The following is an 18,031-nucleotide window of genomic DNA, read 5'->3' on the forward strand; positions in this document are numbered from 1 at the left end:
CAGTGTTGCTGTGTGCTATTAATAGTGGCCACTGTGCTGGACCCTAGAGGTGGTTGCACCATGTGGTGAGTGAATGGATTCCTCTGTCTGTAGTTTGTAAAAGTACTTTGGGATCCACTGAGATTAAATGTACCACATACATCTGATGGCTTTCTGCAAATTATTATATATATATATATTACAATAGCACCCAGAGGCACCTCTCAAATTTAGGGAACCATTGTGTTTAGGGTTGCATGGTGTCCGGTTTTGAACTTTCTGTCCTGGAAACAAATATAAATGTCTGGTATTTTCTAATTAAGTTTTTATTATTATCATGAGTATCAGTACATAGTTGAGTACTACCTGGCTGATAGACACAGTCACACTGCATGAGCGTGTCTACCAGCCAGGCAGTATGCAGCTATGCAGTAGAGAGGACGGGGGCAGCAATACCCGGGGCCAGACTTGCCCATGTGCGCCGCCGGGACCATGCGCGGGATGGACAGCACCCTGGGATCTGCATGCTCCCAGGCCAGCGATGCTCTGCCTCCCCTGTGCCAGCCCTGCTTCCCAGTGGTCAGTTCCCCCCAGCCAGCCCTGCTCCCCCCAACCTCCTCCCAGCCAGCCCTGCTTCCTTCTGGCCAGTTCCCCCTGCTCTGATCTCCTCCAGCCAGCCCCACTCTCCCCAACCCGGCCAGCCCTGCTTCCCGCCGGCTGGTTCTCCCCTCCCCCATATCCCCCAGCCAACCCGGTCCCCTCTGACCACCTCCCGGCCAGTCTGCCCCCCAATCTGAAATCAAGTGTGATTTTTTTAAACCATCTGGTAACCGAATTGTGTTAGGTGAAGTATAAACACCAGGTAAGTGGTAGTTCTTGATCTGAGCCATTTACATGCTAACCACGCAAGATGCATGAGGAAACCAAAGCACAGAGAGATGAAGTGACTTGCCCAAGGTCACACAGACAGTCCCTGGTAGAACCTAGATCAGAACCCAGGCCTCCTGGGTGGACTGAGTGTGCCATCCTCTGAACACACTGCCTTTTTAGAACAAGCACTACTGCTTTCTGTAAGGAAATGGTTCTTTTCATAGTGGAAAAAGGTGTGTTCCTGGCATCTCACACCTTAACATCCATCACCTCAACCTCTTTCACATACCAACCTCAATCCTCAGCAAAGAAACTTGACAGAGAAATTGTGCAAGCATAGAAAGATATGAAACAAGCTATATGGTGTTTATACAGAAAGGACAGCGAAGTGTGGATTTTATTCTTCCTTAGTAGCTGGTCCAAATAGAGGAGAACAGCCTACTACTGCTGCCACATGTGGAGTTAATGTTTCAGTGGTAGAGGAATGTGCTTTGGTGCTGAAACACCCAACTTCAGATTTCTAAAAGCCAAGGGATCATGTAAAAATTATTGTTGATCAAGGGCTTATGTTTGGGAGGTTTCAGATGCTTGGGATGAGCTTTTTATTGCAGCAGATGTATGTAACATGCTGCCAAAGAGTATGCTGATACTCATAAAAGATAACCGCCTACTACTTTTGCCAGCTAATGGGCTTACTACTTGAACTTGAGTGATACAAGTCTGTGTGTTGATTCTGAGAGTGCAAGGTTCAATCACTGCTGGTGACCTATTAGGGGTAGGATTATGGGGCTGATTTTCAGAGCGGCTTAGCATCTTTGAGAATCAGACAGCATACAAGCAATACTCTGAGGGTATGTCTACACTACCCCGCTAGTTCGAACTAGCGGGGTAATGTATGCATACCGCAGTTGCTAATGAAGCCCGGGATTTGAATTTCCCGGGCTTCATTAGCATAAGCGGGGAGCCGCCATTTTTAAATCCCCGCTGCTTCGAACCCCGTGTAGCGCGGCTACACGGGGCTCGAACTAGGTAGTTCGGACTAGGGTCCTATTCCGAACTACCGGTACTCCTCGTGAAACGAGGTGTACCGGTAGTTCGGAATAGGCACCCTAGTCCGAACTACCTAGTTCGAGCCCCGTGTAGCCGCGCTACACGGGGTTCGAAGCAGCGGGGATTTAAAAATGGCGGCTCCCCGCTTATGCTAATGAAGCCCGGGAAATTCAAATCCCGGGCTTCATTAGCAACTGCGGTATGCATACATTACCCCGCTAGTTCGAACTAGCGGGGTAGTGTAGACATACCCTGAGCGACTTTACTTCTTATAGTACATGCTGTTGTTTGCTTCTACCGCCCTCAACCAATAGGGGCCCCATTGTAGTAGGTGCTATGCAAACCAGCTAAGAGACAGCCCCTGCCCACAGCAGCACAGCATCTAAATAGGCAAACACAGGCATGGAACTGAGAAAATGTATAGGACTTGCACCTGAGTATCATGGCTGTTGATATTTGTGGATCAGAGACTGACAGGCAGTACCTCTCATTGCAGGTGTGTATGCAGTACTTGAAGGACACCAACATGCTGTTTGTTGGGGGGCTGATTGTGGCAGTAGCCGTGGAACACTGGAATTTGCACAGACGCATTGCACTGAGGGTCCTGCTGATCGTCGGAGTGAAACCCCCACTGTAAGAGGCCCTGTTAAACCTGCCATCCTATCAATCTGTGATCAGGAACAGCCAAGCTTAGCAGAAGCTTCTTCAGATGCCAGGAGAAATGGGGAAGAGCAGGAGACCTGAGCTGCACAGCACACAGCCTACAAAAGCCTCAGTGGTTTTGCTTGCTCTAGAAAGGGCTTCCAGAGGTTGTGTACACCCGCAGAAATGGGGCAGTGTTTGGAAGGGCAGAACGGCTGCAAGGGAAGATACTCATCCTTCAGCTACGTTTGAAGTCAGCGGAAGTCTTTCTGTAGAATTACAAAGAGCTGGATTCTGTTTTGGGGAGTTCACCACTTGTGTGGGGGGGGCCCAGCTCCATGTTCCTGGAAGGGGCGGGCCCTTGGGTGGAAGAGACAGGGCTGGGGCAGCTAGCCCTCCAGAGGTGCTCAAGTGTGATTCAAAGGGCCCAGGGCTCTGGCCACCACTAATGCAATAGTAGCAGTGGCAGTGGCCAGGAGCTCCATCCCCTTTGAATTGACAGGCCACAGGGCAACTCTCCCTGCCCCACCGGCAGACCTGTCTTTATCAATTCTTACACTGGACTCAATGGGCCTTAGTGCAGTTCCAAGTGCCTCATTAAGCCCCTCTTGCCTGGCATTCGTGTTTCCCATTTGGGGGCAGAGTGCTGTTGGATTGGACATTCAGTCCCTGTTTGAATCTGATTCTTTGGGGAGCTGGAGTAAAACCACCCCAAGCCTGACCCAAGCCCGCATGACCCCAACCTGAGAGGGCTCAGTCATTTTCTGACCTGACCCTTCCACAGTGCTGCTGCATCTGCCTCCTGCTCTGGAGTTGGCGGGGTGGTAGCCGCATGCACTGGGGACTGCATGCCCTGCTGCTGCACTGCCTGCGCTGCAGAGTAAGAGGTGCCAGGCTCTTCAGCTCATATGGCGGCCGAGAGGCATAGGCAACGCAGCCAGCACCGCACTAATCCTACAGGCCCGAGGCTAAGAGGGTCGAGGTTTTTCCCACCTGACCTGCCCCAGGCCTGGACACAGGCAGTCAGGTCCCAGAAGGGCTCTAGAACAGACCTTATAAGTTTGAGGCCGAATGTCCCGAGAGTCTGTTCTGGGTCACATCCTTCCTACCTCCCACCTGTGTGGTGCTTAAGTCCCTCAGAATTGTTGTGTGGGGAGGCAGGCAATGGACACATCACCCAGGGGGACTGTGCCCAACCTGTAGGCTGGGGAGCTTCCTACCAGGGCACCCGCACAGAGACTGGATGACAAGGGCAAAGGCCCCAGAGGGGGCAAGGAGATGCCCAGTGGGACCAGAGCTATCTGGACTGCACGGTGCGGGGTAACATCTGTTGCTCAAGCCATGGGCAGCAATAGTAGCCATAAAGTGGCTGTGGCAGTGCGGTGAGGAGGGTTTTACTCCCCTGCTTCCAGCAGAGACCATCTCTGTAAATCCCCTGTGCTCAGGCTCCAGGAACCAGCATATCTGTGATGCTGAGAGCCCTGATGCCTTTTTCATGGATGCCAAAAGCCTGCGTCCTGTTCCAGCCGGTTGTTAGCAAAGAGAAGACATAAATGGCGCCCGGTCTGTGTCTTATTAATTCCAGTGCTGATGTTAATGAGGGGGCGGCCAACAACACCACTGCTCCCAGGCTTGTCGATGGGCAGGGATCAAAGGGAGCCGTTGCCCCCAAGCCCAGTGATTCTTAGCTGCCTAGGGCTCCTGGCCACTGCTGCTGCTACTGCAGTGGGTGCTAGAGTGCAAGGCCCTTTGAATTGCCACTAGAGCACAATGCCACATGCTTCATGCAGTTCTGAGAGCAGGGGAGGGCACGCCATGCTCTGGGTGGTGAAGACTTCACTGCCCAAAGCTCTGCCTGCTCTTCCTGAGGCTCCGCCTTCTTTGGTAGCATGGAGCCATCCCCCCCACTTTGTCCAGGGGCCCACACACACGTATTAGCCAGGGTTCACTGCCCAAGTCAGGCTCACAATATAAGACCGAGAGTGCAATTTTCCAGGTTTCTAGCAGCAATCAGAGGAGAGGAAGGCAACCTCACTTGTGGTTTGCTGTTATGAAGTGGATTTTGTATGCTGGCTAAATGATAGGTGCTTACAACTAGGGCAGTGGTCACCAACCAGTAGATCTGGATCTGCTGGTAGATCTTGGAACCTTTGACAGGTGATCCTGAGAGGTTTGGCCAGGAGGCTGTCAAGTGCTGGCACTTCATCTACCCCTCTCAGCACTGCTGTGCAGCCCCTGTCCTCTGCTTTGGAGGTGCCCCTTACTCTTGGGAGCCTCCTGCTTGCTGTGCAGAGCATGGGAAGAAGAGGAAGGGGGGGGTGCTAATGTCAGGGTGCCACTCCCTCCACCCTGTACTCCATCTTCACAGAGCAGAGGGGAATAGAGATGGAGAGAGTTTGCTGGTGGCTTTTGGGAATGGTGCAGGGCCAGGGTAGAGGTGAGCTTGCCCCTGCACCACCACTCAGAAGCCACCTGTGGTAAGTGGTGCTCAGCTGGAGCCCACATTCTGAACCCCTAGTGCACCCCAAACCTCTGACCTCAGCCTGATAAAAGTGAGTGAGGATGGGGGAGGGAGGATGGAGTGAGCAGGGGCAGGGCCTTGGAGAAGTGGCGGGAAGGAGGTGGGGACAAGGGTGTTTGGGTTTGAGGTAGATCCTGGATTGCAACTTAATTCAAAAAGTGATCTCTTGCTTAAAAAGGCTGGAGACCACTGAACTAGGGCTTACATGACAGAGAAGTGACTCACAGGGAGACGCATGAGGCTAACTGTACTGGTCTGACTCAAATGAGAGCAATGCGCCCACTAAAAACTAAACAAGGGTTTCCTTTCCTGGAGCAGGCTGTGCACTCAGGGTGGGGCCGGCTGTACTGAGTGGCCCGGAAGTAGGTCGCACTGGCTGGAAATCCCAGCAGGAGTTTCACAGTTATTTTTCCTTCCTGCTGTCTGCTTCTCTCCATGCAGCCTGATGCTGGGCTTTATGGGCGTCACCGCCTTCTTGTCTATGTGGATAAGCAACACGGCCACGACCGCCATGATGGTCCCTATCGTCCAGGCTGTCTTGGATCAGATGAACAGCACAGAGCAGGACCTAACAATTATGGACCAACCGATGGGGCTAGTGAATTCAGTGATCGAGCTGGAGGAGAAGAATGCAATGAGCCTGACAGACGTACAGGGTAAGGGGCTGCCCAGTACGTCCAATAAAAGTCTGTTTCTATTGCTGTACCAAAGCCTGATATGGACCTGAGCCCAGCCCATTGACTTTAGGCAAAAAACTCGTATTGACTCCTAAGAAAACAGGAGTGCTATTACCCAGAAACAATCCAAGTTATATAGTAAGGCCCAAATTTTCAAAAATGGCTGTCTGTTCTGGTTGCCTGCTAGCTGTGGGTGCTCTGGTCCTAATTTTCAACTGTGCCAGGCATCCACAGCTGCCTTTGACTCTGAAACCAATGGGTAACATTTTCAAAAGCACCCAACTGTCCTGAGGAACCTGGGTGTCAATGGGATTTTGACTCCTAAAGAACTGAGGCATGACTGAACATTTCCCCACTCTCTTTTTGTTTTGTCCTTGCTGTTCAAGCAAGCTGAGGGCAGGCAGTGGGGAAGCAATGAAATACTGAAATACTGATTGAATATGGACTGAGAAGGAGCTGCAGGGTCTCAGTGAAGCTGAGAGCTGGGACGTGTCCTCCCATGAAATGTACTCGCCCTCGTGGGGATTCTTTGCCTCTCCACGTTTGACAGTCTCTTTCTATGTACTTTGGGATTTTTGGAGATCCTTATCCTGCGATGAGCAGGATTTTTTCTGCATCCTTAATGAGTTCTAGTGTCTTGGCAGCACTGGCGGAGGCTGGGAGCTCCAGGAACCTTTGAAATGATGCAGGAATGTAGCTCCACCATTCTGCACAGCTCTGAGGGTGTGGTGGGAGGGAGGGCCCAGCGGCATGCTGTGGGTGGTGCTAAGGCTAAATGTCCTTGGCCCCGCTCCTTCCACCCAAGATGCCGCTTCCTCTGGGACTGCGGAGCCAGGCCCACCCACACCTTGCTCCTAGGCTTGTGGTGGCCTGTGCTTGGCAGGCACAGAAGACCACCCATGTGGAGCTATTGTAAGATCAGGGCCTATTGTACATTTCAGAGGAAGAAGGGCGGTTTGCTCTATGGAGTGGGGAACTAGACTGGGACTCAAGGGGCCTGAATTAAATTAATCAGAAATGGACTCGGTCCCAGATTCTCTGGGTGATCTCTAGTAAGTCAGTTAATCTCCCCTGTGCCTCAGTTCTTCATCTGTAAATTGGGGGTAATACATCCTAGAGACGTAAGTGACTGTTCGAGTGAGTACTCAGTTACTTGCTCCCATCCTCCCCCTCCCCTCCACCAATGTATTGGAGGCAGCAAGAGAGGGCAAAGCAGGAGCTGGTGCTGATGGCCGGCTTCTTCCAGCACCATCTCCACGGTGCGGGGGAAATAGGGGTAGGGGAGGCAGAGCCGCAGTGATCCCAGGGGCTGCCTTGTTGATCTAACACTGCTGTGGATGCAATTTAAATGTAGTAAGAGCCCAGGGTTCATACTGCATTTCAACTGCAGTGGGAGCTCCCCACCCCCATCGACTAATTGAGTAGTTGATGGAAATTCCATCGACTACTCGATTAGTCAATTAACCGATAGTTAACATCCCAATACACCCTTGCCTCCCAGGGATGTTGGGAGGGTGAAATCCATGAATGATTGTGGTGATGCAGGACATATATTAATGCCTACCCAGAATTCACTTGGTGCTTCGTGATAATGCTGCCCTTGTCGAACTTCAGAGCTGTGGTAGTGGCTGTAGATTTTCTTCTGTGTTCAGTGATAGGCTATGCAATATGAGCGCTCAATAAAAAATGCTGCCACTCTGCTGTGGGAGCAATTGCTCTCAGTTTCCACAGTGATTTTAACCCAGTCCCACAACATAATTTGGGTTTCCAAATTAGGCCCTGGTCCAAAAGAAGCAACAGGACAGACTCTCTTACTGAAGCAAACACAGGCCTGATGGAAACAGACACCGTGATCTTAGCAGTTATATCAGGAACAGCTTGGAGCCTATGTTTTCTCTAGCTGTATTGGAAGCCTCCAGTGTTAGTCTGTGGGTTCCTGCTTTGGTGTTTGAATAACACCATCCCTGAAATTCTGGGCAACACCCAGATCCTAATATATTTACCTCACAACTCCTCTCTGTGGCAGGGAAGCACTGTTAACCTCATTACATGGAGCAGAAAACGGAGGCCCAAAAGCCCTGCATAACCAGGTCTGTGTGGCCAGGCCTTGTGGGCACAGAGTTTCCAAGCCTATGCTTGAGCGTCCATGCTGCATTGTGCACCTAGGCTCACAATTGCTGAACCTGGATTGCACAGCCACACTAACATGTCCACGGCATTACTTGGATCAGTCCCATTAAGAGGATCACACTCCTGGGCAGTTGGGCTATGTCTACTACACTCACGGCTTCTTGTGTGAGAAATATGCAAATGAGACTAAGCGTGGACTGTCACCGAGCCTTATTTGCATACCTAATGAGCCACCATTTTTGCAGAAGAGGGTCTTGTGCCAGAAGGAGCTGTCTACACTGCCCCTTCTTGTGCAAGAAAAACCCTCTTGCGAAATGCCATTATTCCTGAAAATAATGTAGTAGACAGTGTAGACAACTCCTTCTGGCACAAGAGCCTTTTCTGCAAAATGGCGGCTCATTAGGTATGCAAATGAGGCTTGGCGATATTCCATGCTTAGCCTCATTTGCATATTTCTCGCGCAAGAAGCCACGAGTGTAGACATAGCCTTGCTGACCCGAGTCATGCTGATTTGTGTGTGGATGGAATGGGGCTTTGGGCTTAAATCTGAGTCAGAGCCCAGTGTAAACTTACTCAGAGAGGGAAAACAACTCGCTTAAGCTCATACAAACAGGCTGTGGCAGAAGCAGGAATCAAGCCCTAGTCTCTATGAAGCCAAATCAGTGCCATAGCCACAGGACCATCCTCGCTTCTCTTTATAGGGAGCATTATTGTAAGGGGTTAGGAGGACATTATCAGTGTAGATTGGCATCCAGTACAACAAGAGGCATTGAGAAATTGCAGGACCGGGAGCGCTGCCTGCTGGCCCATCGATGGGGAGGAGAGGGGGACAGTGGCCTTGGAGCCTGGTGATTCAAAAGGACCCAGGCCTCAGGCCATTTAACTTGCTGCTGGAGCCCTGCGTGGCGCACTTCTGTCAGCTCTAAGGGCTGGCTGTGGGGAGGGGCGCCAGTGCAGCGCACTCTGTGTGGCAGTGAGGACCAGCTGGCCCTAGTCTCACCCCTTCTTCCTGAAGCCCCACCCCATTTTGTAGCGTAGAGCCACACTCCATCTTGCCCAGAAGTTCGGCAAGTCTGTGAGCCTTCCTGGCTGCCTCTGTGCTGAGCTTTGCAGCTCCGTTGCTTTTCTGAAGGTAGGTTCATATTTTTTGTTTCCAGTCCTTGGTAACGGACACATTCGTGATGAGCCCAAAGCTCCTGGTGACCGGGAATTGAACAAGCGCATCAGTAAGGGGATGACACTGTGTGTGTGTTATGCTGCTAGTATTGGAGGAACCGCAACTCTCACAGGAACGGGGCCAAACCTGGTTTTGAAAGGTCAGATGAACCAGTAAGTTCTTGATTTTTCTCCTTCGGTCTCTTAAATACTGCGTTTGGACCAGCACAGCTGGAGGTGTGACTTGATCGCCACTGATGTTGGTTCTAGGAGCTGCAGCTACCTGTGTGCATGACATAACAAATAATATATATGCTGTGTTTTGCCTCAAAAGCTTTTGCTCCAGCACAAGTGGGTAGTTGGCATCTAAATCAAAGGCTTCCAGTCTGTCATTGCAGCCCATTGGGGGTATATCTACCTTGCATTGTAAACCCAGGTCTGTGGGAGCCAGGCTGGTGTGTCTCAGCCTGCACTGGGCTTGTAATTCCTGTGCCCAGGTCACAGAGCTGTGCTAATGCTTCCAGACTGCTCTACGCCGACCTTCTGACTTGGGTCTGCAGCTTGAGCTGCGTCCACACTGCAAAATAACAGGGTTTGTACCCCAGTTATAACAGGACTTTCGCTCTGACCCATCTCCTAAGGAAGGTGTAGTACCTGGTAGAGATGTAAAAAGTAGTTGATTAGGTAACTACCCAGTAATCCTAATCTTATGTGTCTAGACTGGCAAGTTTTTCCGCAAAAGCACCTGCTTTTGCGGAAAAGCTTGCCAGCTGTCTACACTGGCCGCTTGAATTTTTGCAAGAACACTGACGATCTCATGTAAGAAATCAGTGCTTCTTGCGGAAATACTATGCTGCTCCTGTTCGGGCAAAAGTCCTTTTGCGCAAAAGGGCCAGTGTAGACAGCTCAGATTTGTTTTGCGCAAAAAAGCCCCGATCGCGAAAATGGCGATCGGGGCTTTTTTGCGCAAAAGCGCGTCTAGATTGGCACAGACGCTTTTCCACAAACAGTGCTTTTGCGGAAAAGCGTCCGTGCCACTCTAGATGCTCTTTTCCGCAAATGCTTTTAACGGAAAAGTTTTCCGTTAAAAGCATTTGCGGAAAATCATGCCAGTCTAGACGTAGCCCTCAGGTAGCGGAGTTGACTACTCACATTCCGCTCTTTATAAGAGGCAGTAGAGGGTGGAGCAGGAGTCGGTGCTGGGTGCAGCTGGTTTAAAAGCGGTACCTCTATTAGAGGCAGCAGCGCAAGGGATGAAATGTAACAGGCTGTGATATGAAGGTATTTAGACTAGATGATCTATTGGTCCCTTTTAGCCTTAAATTCTATGAATTATGAAAAACAGCAAGATGGGCTACTGTGTGCAATTAGGCTACGTCTACACTGGCATGAATTTCCAAAAATGCTTTTAACGGAAAAGTTTTCCGTTAAAAGCATTTTCGGAAAAGCGCGTCTAGATTGGCAGGACGCTTTTCCAAAAAAGCACTTTTTGCGGAAAAGCATCCGTGGCCAATCTAGACATGGTTTTCCGCAAAAAAGCCCCGATCGCCTTTTTCACGATCGGGGCTTTTTTGCGGAAAACAGAACTATGCTGTCTACACTGGCCCTTTTGCGCAAAAGTCTTTCGGAAAAAGACTTTTGCCGAAACGGGAGCAGCATAGTTTTTCCGGAAAAGCACTGATGATTTTACATGAGATCGTCAGTGCTCTTCCGGAAATTCAAGTGGCCAGTGTAGACAGCTGGCAAGTTTTTCCAGAAAAGCAGATGATTTTCCAGAAAAACTTGCCAGTCTAGACACAGCCCTCATGTAAAGCGTTGTGTAAACAACAGGGGGCAATTCAGTCTAGGCAGTTAGCGCCCAGGAGAGTCATTCCACTGACTTCAATTGGCTTTGGAGGAGGCCCATAGGGTTGAGTAATGGACAAGCCCTGGGGCTCTTGTATTGTTCCCATTAGCACATATAGAAGGGAGAATATACGCAAGTGATTTGACCCTGGTAGAGAAATCATGCTTTTCTCTCTTCAGGTTGTTCCCTGAAAATGGCGATATCTTGAATTTTGCTTCCTGGTTTGGATTTGCGTTTCCTAACATGATTCTGATGTTGACTTTATCTTGGTTTTGGCTCCAGTTTTCATTCATGGGGTTCAAGTAAGTATACAAATAGAATGTTGCGGGGCAGGTCCTGAGCAAGTGTCAATCAGCTGAGACTCTGGCCCTCTTGGTTTGTCTTTCTATTATTGGGAATACTATGTATGTTCCTGAAATTACATGATGCCGAGCTTAGGTGGGGAACTCTTTTTGGGTCGGGAGCCACTGATCCAGAGAAAAATCAGTCGGGGGTCCACACACAAGTGAGAAGCAAAGGGTATGTCTGCATTGCAATGCTACCCTGCGTCTTTTGAACATGTCCGCTATTGCAAGGTATAGTGAAGCGCTATTTTGGCATTCCTGTAAACCTTGTGATATGAGAGATAAGGGATGTCTCGAAATAGTGTTTTATTTCAATATTTGGCACTATTCAGACACACCAAATTTCGAAATCACCTATTCCAGAAAAGAATCCAAATACTGCTTATCTTATTTCAAGCTAAGGGTGCGGTGCAAACGCACCCAAAGTGAGATGTCCCTGACTGAGAAGGAAAAAGGCACTCCTCACATTCTCTGTGCACACCAGAGCCTAGGGGAGACCAGGCTGGTAGATTTTATGTTCTCCAGCCCTGTGAGAGAGTGGCAGAGGTCTAGAGCACCAATGCAGGCTCCCCAATGGGGGGGACAATCCCTGAGCCACAGGGTCTGGATCCAGGCAAGCTGGGAGCCACAGCCGGCCCCCGGGTCAGAGGTTCCCCACCCCAGTTTACAATTTGGAAGCAAAGTACTGGAATCACACATGTCATGTAACACTGTATATCTTTAATAGGAAGTTCACATGCATAACCCTCTGTGGTGAGATTGAACTTTGCTTGTTACCATCGCATTTGTAGTTAATTTTTATTTTCCAGTATATTCTAGAGAGCACAACTGATCTTGAGACTCCACACGTAGTAAGAAAGAGTTCCTACCCCAATGACTTTATAATCTATCTAGACGAGATGGGCAAAGAGTGGGCCAGGAAACAGAGGCACAGAGAGGTGAAGTGACATGCCTAAGGTTGTAGATCAAATCTGTAGCAGAGTCAAGAATACACTCTAGCTCTCCTGACTCCCAGTGCAGTGCCCTGCTCCCCAGACCACACATCTCAGCAGGCGATAGTAGCCCATAGCAGCTATGTGCAAAGGATAAGACAGGAGCTGTTAACTTTATAACATGCTGAAGCTGCAGCCATTCCCACGGGGTGCTAACAGGGTTCTTGTGCCCCCTGTGGCAAGAGTCAAAGCGGATTTGCTTGTATTTTCTCTTGGAAATATTTATAATGTCCTTCCTTTTACTTTTTTAACTTTTTCTTTCTTTTCTTTTTCCAGTTTTAGAAAAACATGGGGCTGCGGGATGGAAAGATCGGACAAAGAGAAATCTGCTCTCCGTGTGCTCAAGGAAGAGCACCAGAAACTAGGATCCATCTCCTTTGCTGAATTCAGTGTCCTTATGCTCTTCCTTCTGCTGATTCTCCTGTGGTTTAGTAGAGATCCGGGCTTTGTTCCTGGCTGGGCCACCTTCCTCTTCAACAAAGATGAAGAGTAAGTTTGAATCCTGCAGTGTTTTGGCTGATGGAGCAATATGTTATTTGCCTCTACGCCTGTTTGATCATAAGGGGTGTTTCATTCAGCTCCTGTCTCACGTCACACATGGACGTTGCGTGATAGGTCTGATGCTAGTTCTCATTTGTTGGGCAGCACTAAACCACCAGATAATTGACAACCTCTGCTCTAAAGAGGCACATGTAACAAAGGTGCTGCAGAGCCAGTGTGAGGGATATTCATTGTATTTGTGTGTCAATCCAATTTGTGTATATATTTTTATTAGCCTTCCAATTTTATGAACTAGGATCAGGTTTAATGTCATTTTAATAGGCAGTAATGTCATTTGCAAGGGAGAAGCTATCCATCACCCACAAATAAACTGACTCAGTGATTTGAATGACTTCTCTATCTTCCTCCTGTGCTCTTAACCTTGCACACAAGTTTTAAGGGGAGACACAATTAAGATCATTTCTTGCCACAACCCCACATGTGCAGCAACATCTGAATTGTTGTGGCTTTCCTGTTGAGAAGTGTCTTTATTCAGCTCAGATGCACCAATTGCATGTACAAAAGTTGTGCTCATGAGAGCTCTACACGGTGCCAAATTTTGGAAAAAAGTGCTCTTTTGAGCCATTTCTTCCTTATTCCTTGTAAAACTAAGTTTACAGGGATGGCAAAAGAGTGCATCCGCTTTTTCAAAATTTTTTCCAAAAAAGCGGACGTGTTCCTTGGACACAGTGTTGCTTTTCCAGGATACCTCTGGAAAAGCAATGCAGTCTAGACGTAGCCTCACTCAAGCACATGGCCAAGCAGGCAGAAACATTTTAAGCTCTGCAAGCCTTTAGCTCTGCAGGCAGGCAGGCAGGTAAGTCTTCTGGTGAGAACCTGCCTCTGGCACCTTAGCCTCTCCCTTCCCCAACCCTTTGCCCACACACCTGCCCCACTACTCCACATGCACCCATACCGCTTCCCAGATCTAGCACCCGAATCTTCTGCCTGAGATCACAATCCCCTCCTATCCTAGCTCACATCCCAAAAACCTGTGTTCCAGTTCCCTGCCCTAGATTACAACCACCTCCTTTGCCAAAACTCCCTCTAAGACTCCATTCTGCCTCCGGCACCCCAGTCCTTTACTCCAAGCTCCCTTCTGCACCCAGCTTCCACGTCAGTCCCTGCACCTCCTCCATTAATACCATAGAAGAATGCAACCCTCAACCACTTTCCAAAATCTTGGGAGTGGTCCCCCCCATCAAAAATTATTGCCCATCCCGTGCTAGACTATTCATTGTTTTTTTAAGTTTTTCCAGTTACAGACTAACTCAGCTACCCCTTTGGGAGCCTAAATCCATTTTCAAAAGTGAGTTAGGGCACCTCCCATTAAGTGCCTAAGGGTATGTCTACACTGCCATAGGAAGTGTGATAGCACCATAGGCAGATACACTCGCACTAGCTCTAATCTAACTATCTGCCAACCGGAGTGGAGACAAAGGGGGAAGGTGCCCTGGGGCCCGGCAGTTCAGAGAGACCCGGGCCCTAAAAATTGGTGCTATGGCAGCTCTGAGGGGGAGGCATGTGGTGCTCTGGACAGTGCAGAAGGTTGCCCCTGCCCTTCCGCCTGAGGACCCACCCCTTTCAGGAGCACAGAGCTGGCTCCCCACCCACACATCTTGCCCAGGGGCCTACAGAGGCTTGTGGCTCCCCTGCCTGAGTACCAATAGCAGCAAAGCTGCAGTAGCTTGGACACAGGCCAGTTGCCAGTGTAAGTACCCAGGGCTCCTGGTAGGCTGGACGGTGCGCACTGAAACTCACGTTGCTGCAGCTTCACTGCTCTAGGTACTTATAGCAGCTAGATTAAGGCCGCTGCATATGTTGCAATCACATCTGGGGATTGCAGCATAGACACACATCGGACTTAAGCACCTTAGCCTCTTAAAGGAAATATTTTCAAAGGGCTGATATTCCAGCAGGGTTTTGGTCCAGGCATTCATTCACCTTTAGACAACTTAATTAGCACTCTGTGTCTCAGTTTCCCCAGGATACAATGTGGATGATAATCCTTCCCTACTTAACAGAAGTGTGGTAGAGCAGACATTTGAGATCTTTCAGTAGAACTGCAAAATGACATTCAGTGAGGTGATACAAATATAGAGATTTGCTGGTCTGAGTATCACAGTCTGCAATATTGGTACAAAATGTTCCTGAATTCTTGACCATGTCGAGAGATTGTAAGGACAAAAGTAAATAGGACTTGTGGGTTACAGTGTACAGGGACAATGGTGTGTGTGTACTGGGTAGATGCCATGCTGGAGGGGTGCCATGTAATGGAGCAAGAGTGTCCTATATTCTAAACTGCTGTGTGCTTTTTCTTGAAGGTACGTTACTGATGCCACAGTAGCTCTCTTTGTTGCACTACTACTGTTCATAGTTCCTGCCACTAAGCCCAAGTTCAACTGCTATCGTCAAAATAGCTTTAACCCTGAACAGAATGAAGAAGGTAACGGAAAGAGAAATTGACACTATCGCGGCTTCGTGATTCTGTGGTGAGAACACAACTCACCATGCTGAGATTGGGAAGTCATTGCTCAGCTGCAGCTGATGGTGCTGGAGGAAGCAATCCTCTGTGACTTATGGCTTGTCTGCAGGAACCATTCGGGTGTTGCAAACTGATGGGGAAATCTACCCTAGGCCAGCCTGCTGCACGCTGTCTGTCTGGATCCTGCTGCTTGCTAAAAATTCCCCTGTGCAGCATGCTATCCAACTCCTCTTTCAGAGCAGGGTAGATCAGAATCTGCTGTGGCACTTTGACTGTGTGTCCATGGGGAACCTGGGTAGAGTTAGTGTGTGGAAAGCTGGTGCAGTACAGATTCACGCTCCAGCCTGCTGCAAACGAAGGGCGGCATGTCTTCTCTCGCCATGCTGGAGATTGGCATTCTGGCAATCGATTTTAGTGGGTCTAGTATAGACCTGCAAATCAAACGCTGATGACAGCTTTGACTGGCATCTGTACTACTTGGAGTTGTGAGGAGGAAGGGAAGCCGATGGGAGCATCTGCTGGAGTTGCGTACCTTAAGCGACCTTCTAGGTCTAGTGTAGACATGGTCTGTGTGTTTAAATAGACAAGCCCTTAGTGTGTGCAATCCCTGGGAGCTAACCTTAATTACTGCTGGTGCTTGGCCCTAACCCAATGTGCACTAGAACGGGCAGTTTTTTCACTAGTATTCCTGTCCTGGGCGATCATGTACCCTGTGAGTCACTGGGTGCGGGCGCTTCCTTTGCGCGGGGGTAGTAGCTACAGTAAGCGCACATCTGAGCGTACAGCTGGAACAAAGTTGGCATCTCCATCTCACAGCATTCCATGCTCTGCTTTTATCATTTCAGTGACGCAAGAGCCCTTTTTCCCAGCTCCGCTGCTGGACTGGAAGGTGGTTCAGAGGAAGATGCCCTGGAACATTGTGCTGCTGCTAGGGGGAGGATTTGCCTTGGCCAGTGGAAGCGATGTATGACTTACCCTCTAGCTGCCACTGAGTCCCAGGGGGACTTCTTGGCTCTGCTTTTTGGTCTTGTTCATAACAACGAGTCCAAACAGCACCTGCCTGTGAAGCAGGGCTTTATTTGCACCAGGGCTGAACCTTGGCCCTTCTATGCTTGGCAGTATATAGCCCCAACACCTCTGGACTTGCTGCCTCAGTTATGAATGTAAAAAATTGCTTGAGCCCTGGCACCATTTTCATTACAAACTAAGCAAAGGGCTGAACTGCTAATTAGCAGAATTAGGGATGGGTGCGCCTCAGGAATTGAACTCCAAAACTTCAAGTGTTTTACTCATGTTTCTCCAGAATCTGGGAAGGGTTGACTGGAAGTCTTCTTTGGGGTTTCCTTAGCTGCAAGTAGCACGAGAGTTGCCTTTCTTGTGATGTATTGTCAACAGAAGTGCAGCGGTGCAGTAGCTTCAGAGCTGTTAGGAGGATTGTTTAGAAGGGATGCAAACCTCATATTTCAGGGCACAGGAGGGATTGGAAAGCAATTCTGTCAGGGCTGGATTAGCTCTTCTGGGGGCCTTGGGCTAGTAGATTTTGTGGGGCTTCCTAGGCTCTGGGGTGGGGCCAGATATGAGGGAGGGGGCAGCTGGAGAGTGGGGGTAGGGGTGGGAAATAGGGTGCAGGATCTGGGTGAGGGAGCAGGGTCTGGATGGGAGATAGGGTGCAGGAATGGGGTGGGGATGGGAGTGCAGGGTCTGTGTGGGAGGAAAGGGATTTGGTGCTTACCTGGTGAAGGTTGGGGGATATGTGGCTCCATGCAGCCTTGTGCTTGTAGGCAACACCCCCACCACTGCCATTGGCCATAATTCCCAGCCCATGGGAGTGGAGGGAGTGGAGCCTGCAGGCAAGCACCACTGCCAGAGATGCATGAGGCTCCAGCCGGGAAGCAAGGGGGAACAGCAGCATGTAGAGCTTTTGAGGCTGCATCCTGGGCCACTAGATGCAGCCCCTAAATCTCCTTTCCTAATCCAGCCAACTTCTATGTGAATCTTATTCCATAGTCATCCACTAGGAGTTTCTTGAACCTTCCTTTGGCAGGTCTGGTAGGGTACGTCTACACTGCAGTGCTATTTCCGGATAGTTCTGGTATCACAAAATAGCTATTCTGTGTCTTTTGAACAAGCCTGTTATTTCAAGGTCTCTCTCAAAATAATGGGCACGCTATTCTGACGTCCCTGTAAACCTCGTTCCATGGGGATTAAGGGACATTTTGGAATAGTGGTTTATTTTGAAATTTTGGCATTGTGTAGACAGTACCAAATTATGACCTAAGCTATTTCGCAATACACTTGAAATAAGCTACGCAATTTGCACAGCTCAAATTGCGTAGCTTGTTTCGAGCTAAGAGTGCAGTGTAGAGGCACCCGTAGTCACTACCATCAGAGATAGGAATAGGATTCGTTGGGCCACTGTTCTGATCTAATGTTCCTCACTTAGGAAAAGGTTCAATTCAGTTCTAGAAGTAGGCAAGGATTTGCAAGAGCCCTTTAAACTCTTAAAATTTAAACTGTTTCTTGCATCCCTGTTGAGATGGGTCTGGATCAAACCCCCAGAAGCTCAAACTGTCCAGCTTTGAGGAAGTTCACCTCCTGATCCAAACTTTGTGGCTGGACTGTTATTAAATGACGGACCAAATAAAAGCCCTGGATTGGAACATTGCCCAGACTTTGGATCTGCAGGTTTCAAAGTGTGGGTTTTGGACTGCATAGCAGAAAATCTTTAAAAGCCACTGGAGATAATCTCTGATAGTATTCATGAAGGAAAACACAATCGATTCAGTACCTTCAGAAGCTT

At 49.2% G+C, this 18,031-nt stretch overlaps 1 protein-coding gene across 5 annotated transcripts in view; it reads left to right on the forward strand.

Annotated features, from left to right (window-relative positions):
* LOC102460546 (Na(+)/citrate cotransporter) overlaps positions 1–18,031 on the forward strand; it is a 32,731-nt gene that overhangs the window by 5,371 nt on the left and 9,329 nt on the right. For 3 of the 5 annotated variants that reach the window (XM_075904909.2, XM_075904913.2, XM_089772243.1), the window contains 7 exons: positions 2,396–2,532; positions 5,504–5,718; positions 9,027–9,198; positions 11,050–11,172; positions 12,483–12,695; positions 15,071–15,192; positions 16,077–16,195. In XM_075904909.2, the coding sequence (XP_075761024.1) occupies positions 2,396–2,532; positions 5,504–5,718; positions 9,027–9,198; positions 11,050–11,172; positions 12,483–12,695; positions 15,071–15,192; positions 16,077–16,195 (1,101 nt within the window). The remainder of the gene's footprint in view (positions 1–2,395; positions 2,533–5,503; positions 5,719–9,026; positions 9,199–11,049; positions 11,173–12,482; positions 12,696–15,070; positions 15,193–16,076; positions 16,196–18,031) is intronic. The other 2 variants (XM_075904910.2, XM_075904914.2) reach the window with 1 other exon arrangement.

The sequence above is a fragment of the Pelodiscus sinensis genome, chromosome 21, assembly GCF_052426305.1.
Source record: "Pelodiscus sinensis isolate ZL-2025 chromosome 21, ASM5242630v1, whole genome shotgun sequence".
Classification (NCBI taxonomy): domain Eukaryota; kingdom Metazoa; phylum Chordata; order Testudines; family Trionychidae; genus Pelodiscus; species Pelodiscus sinensis.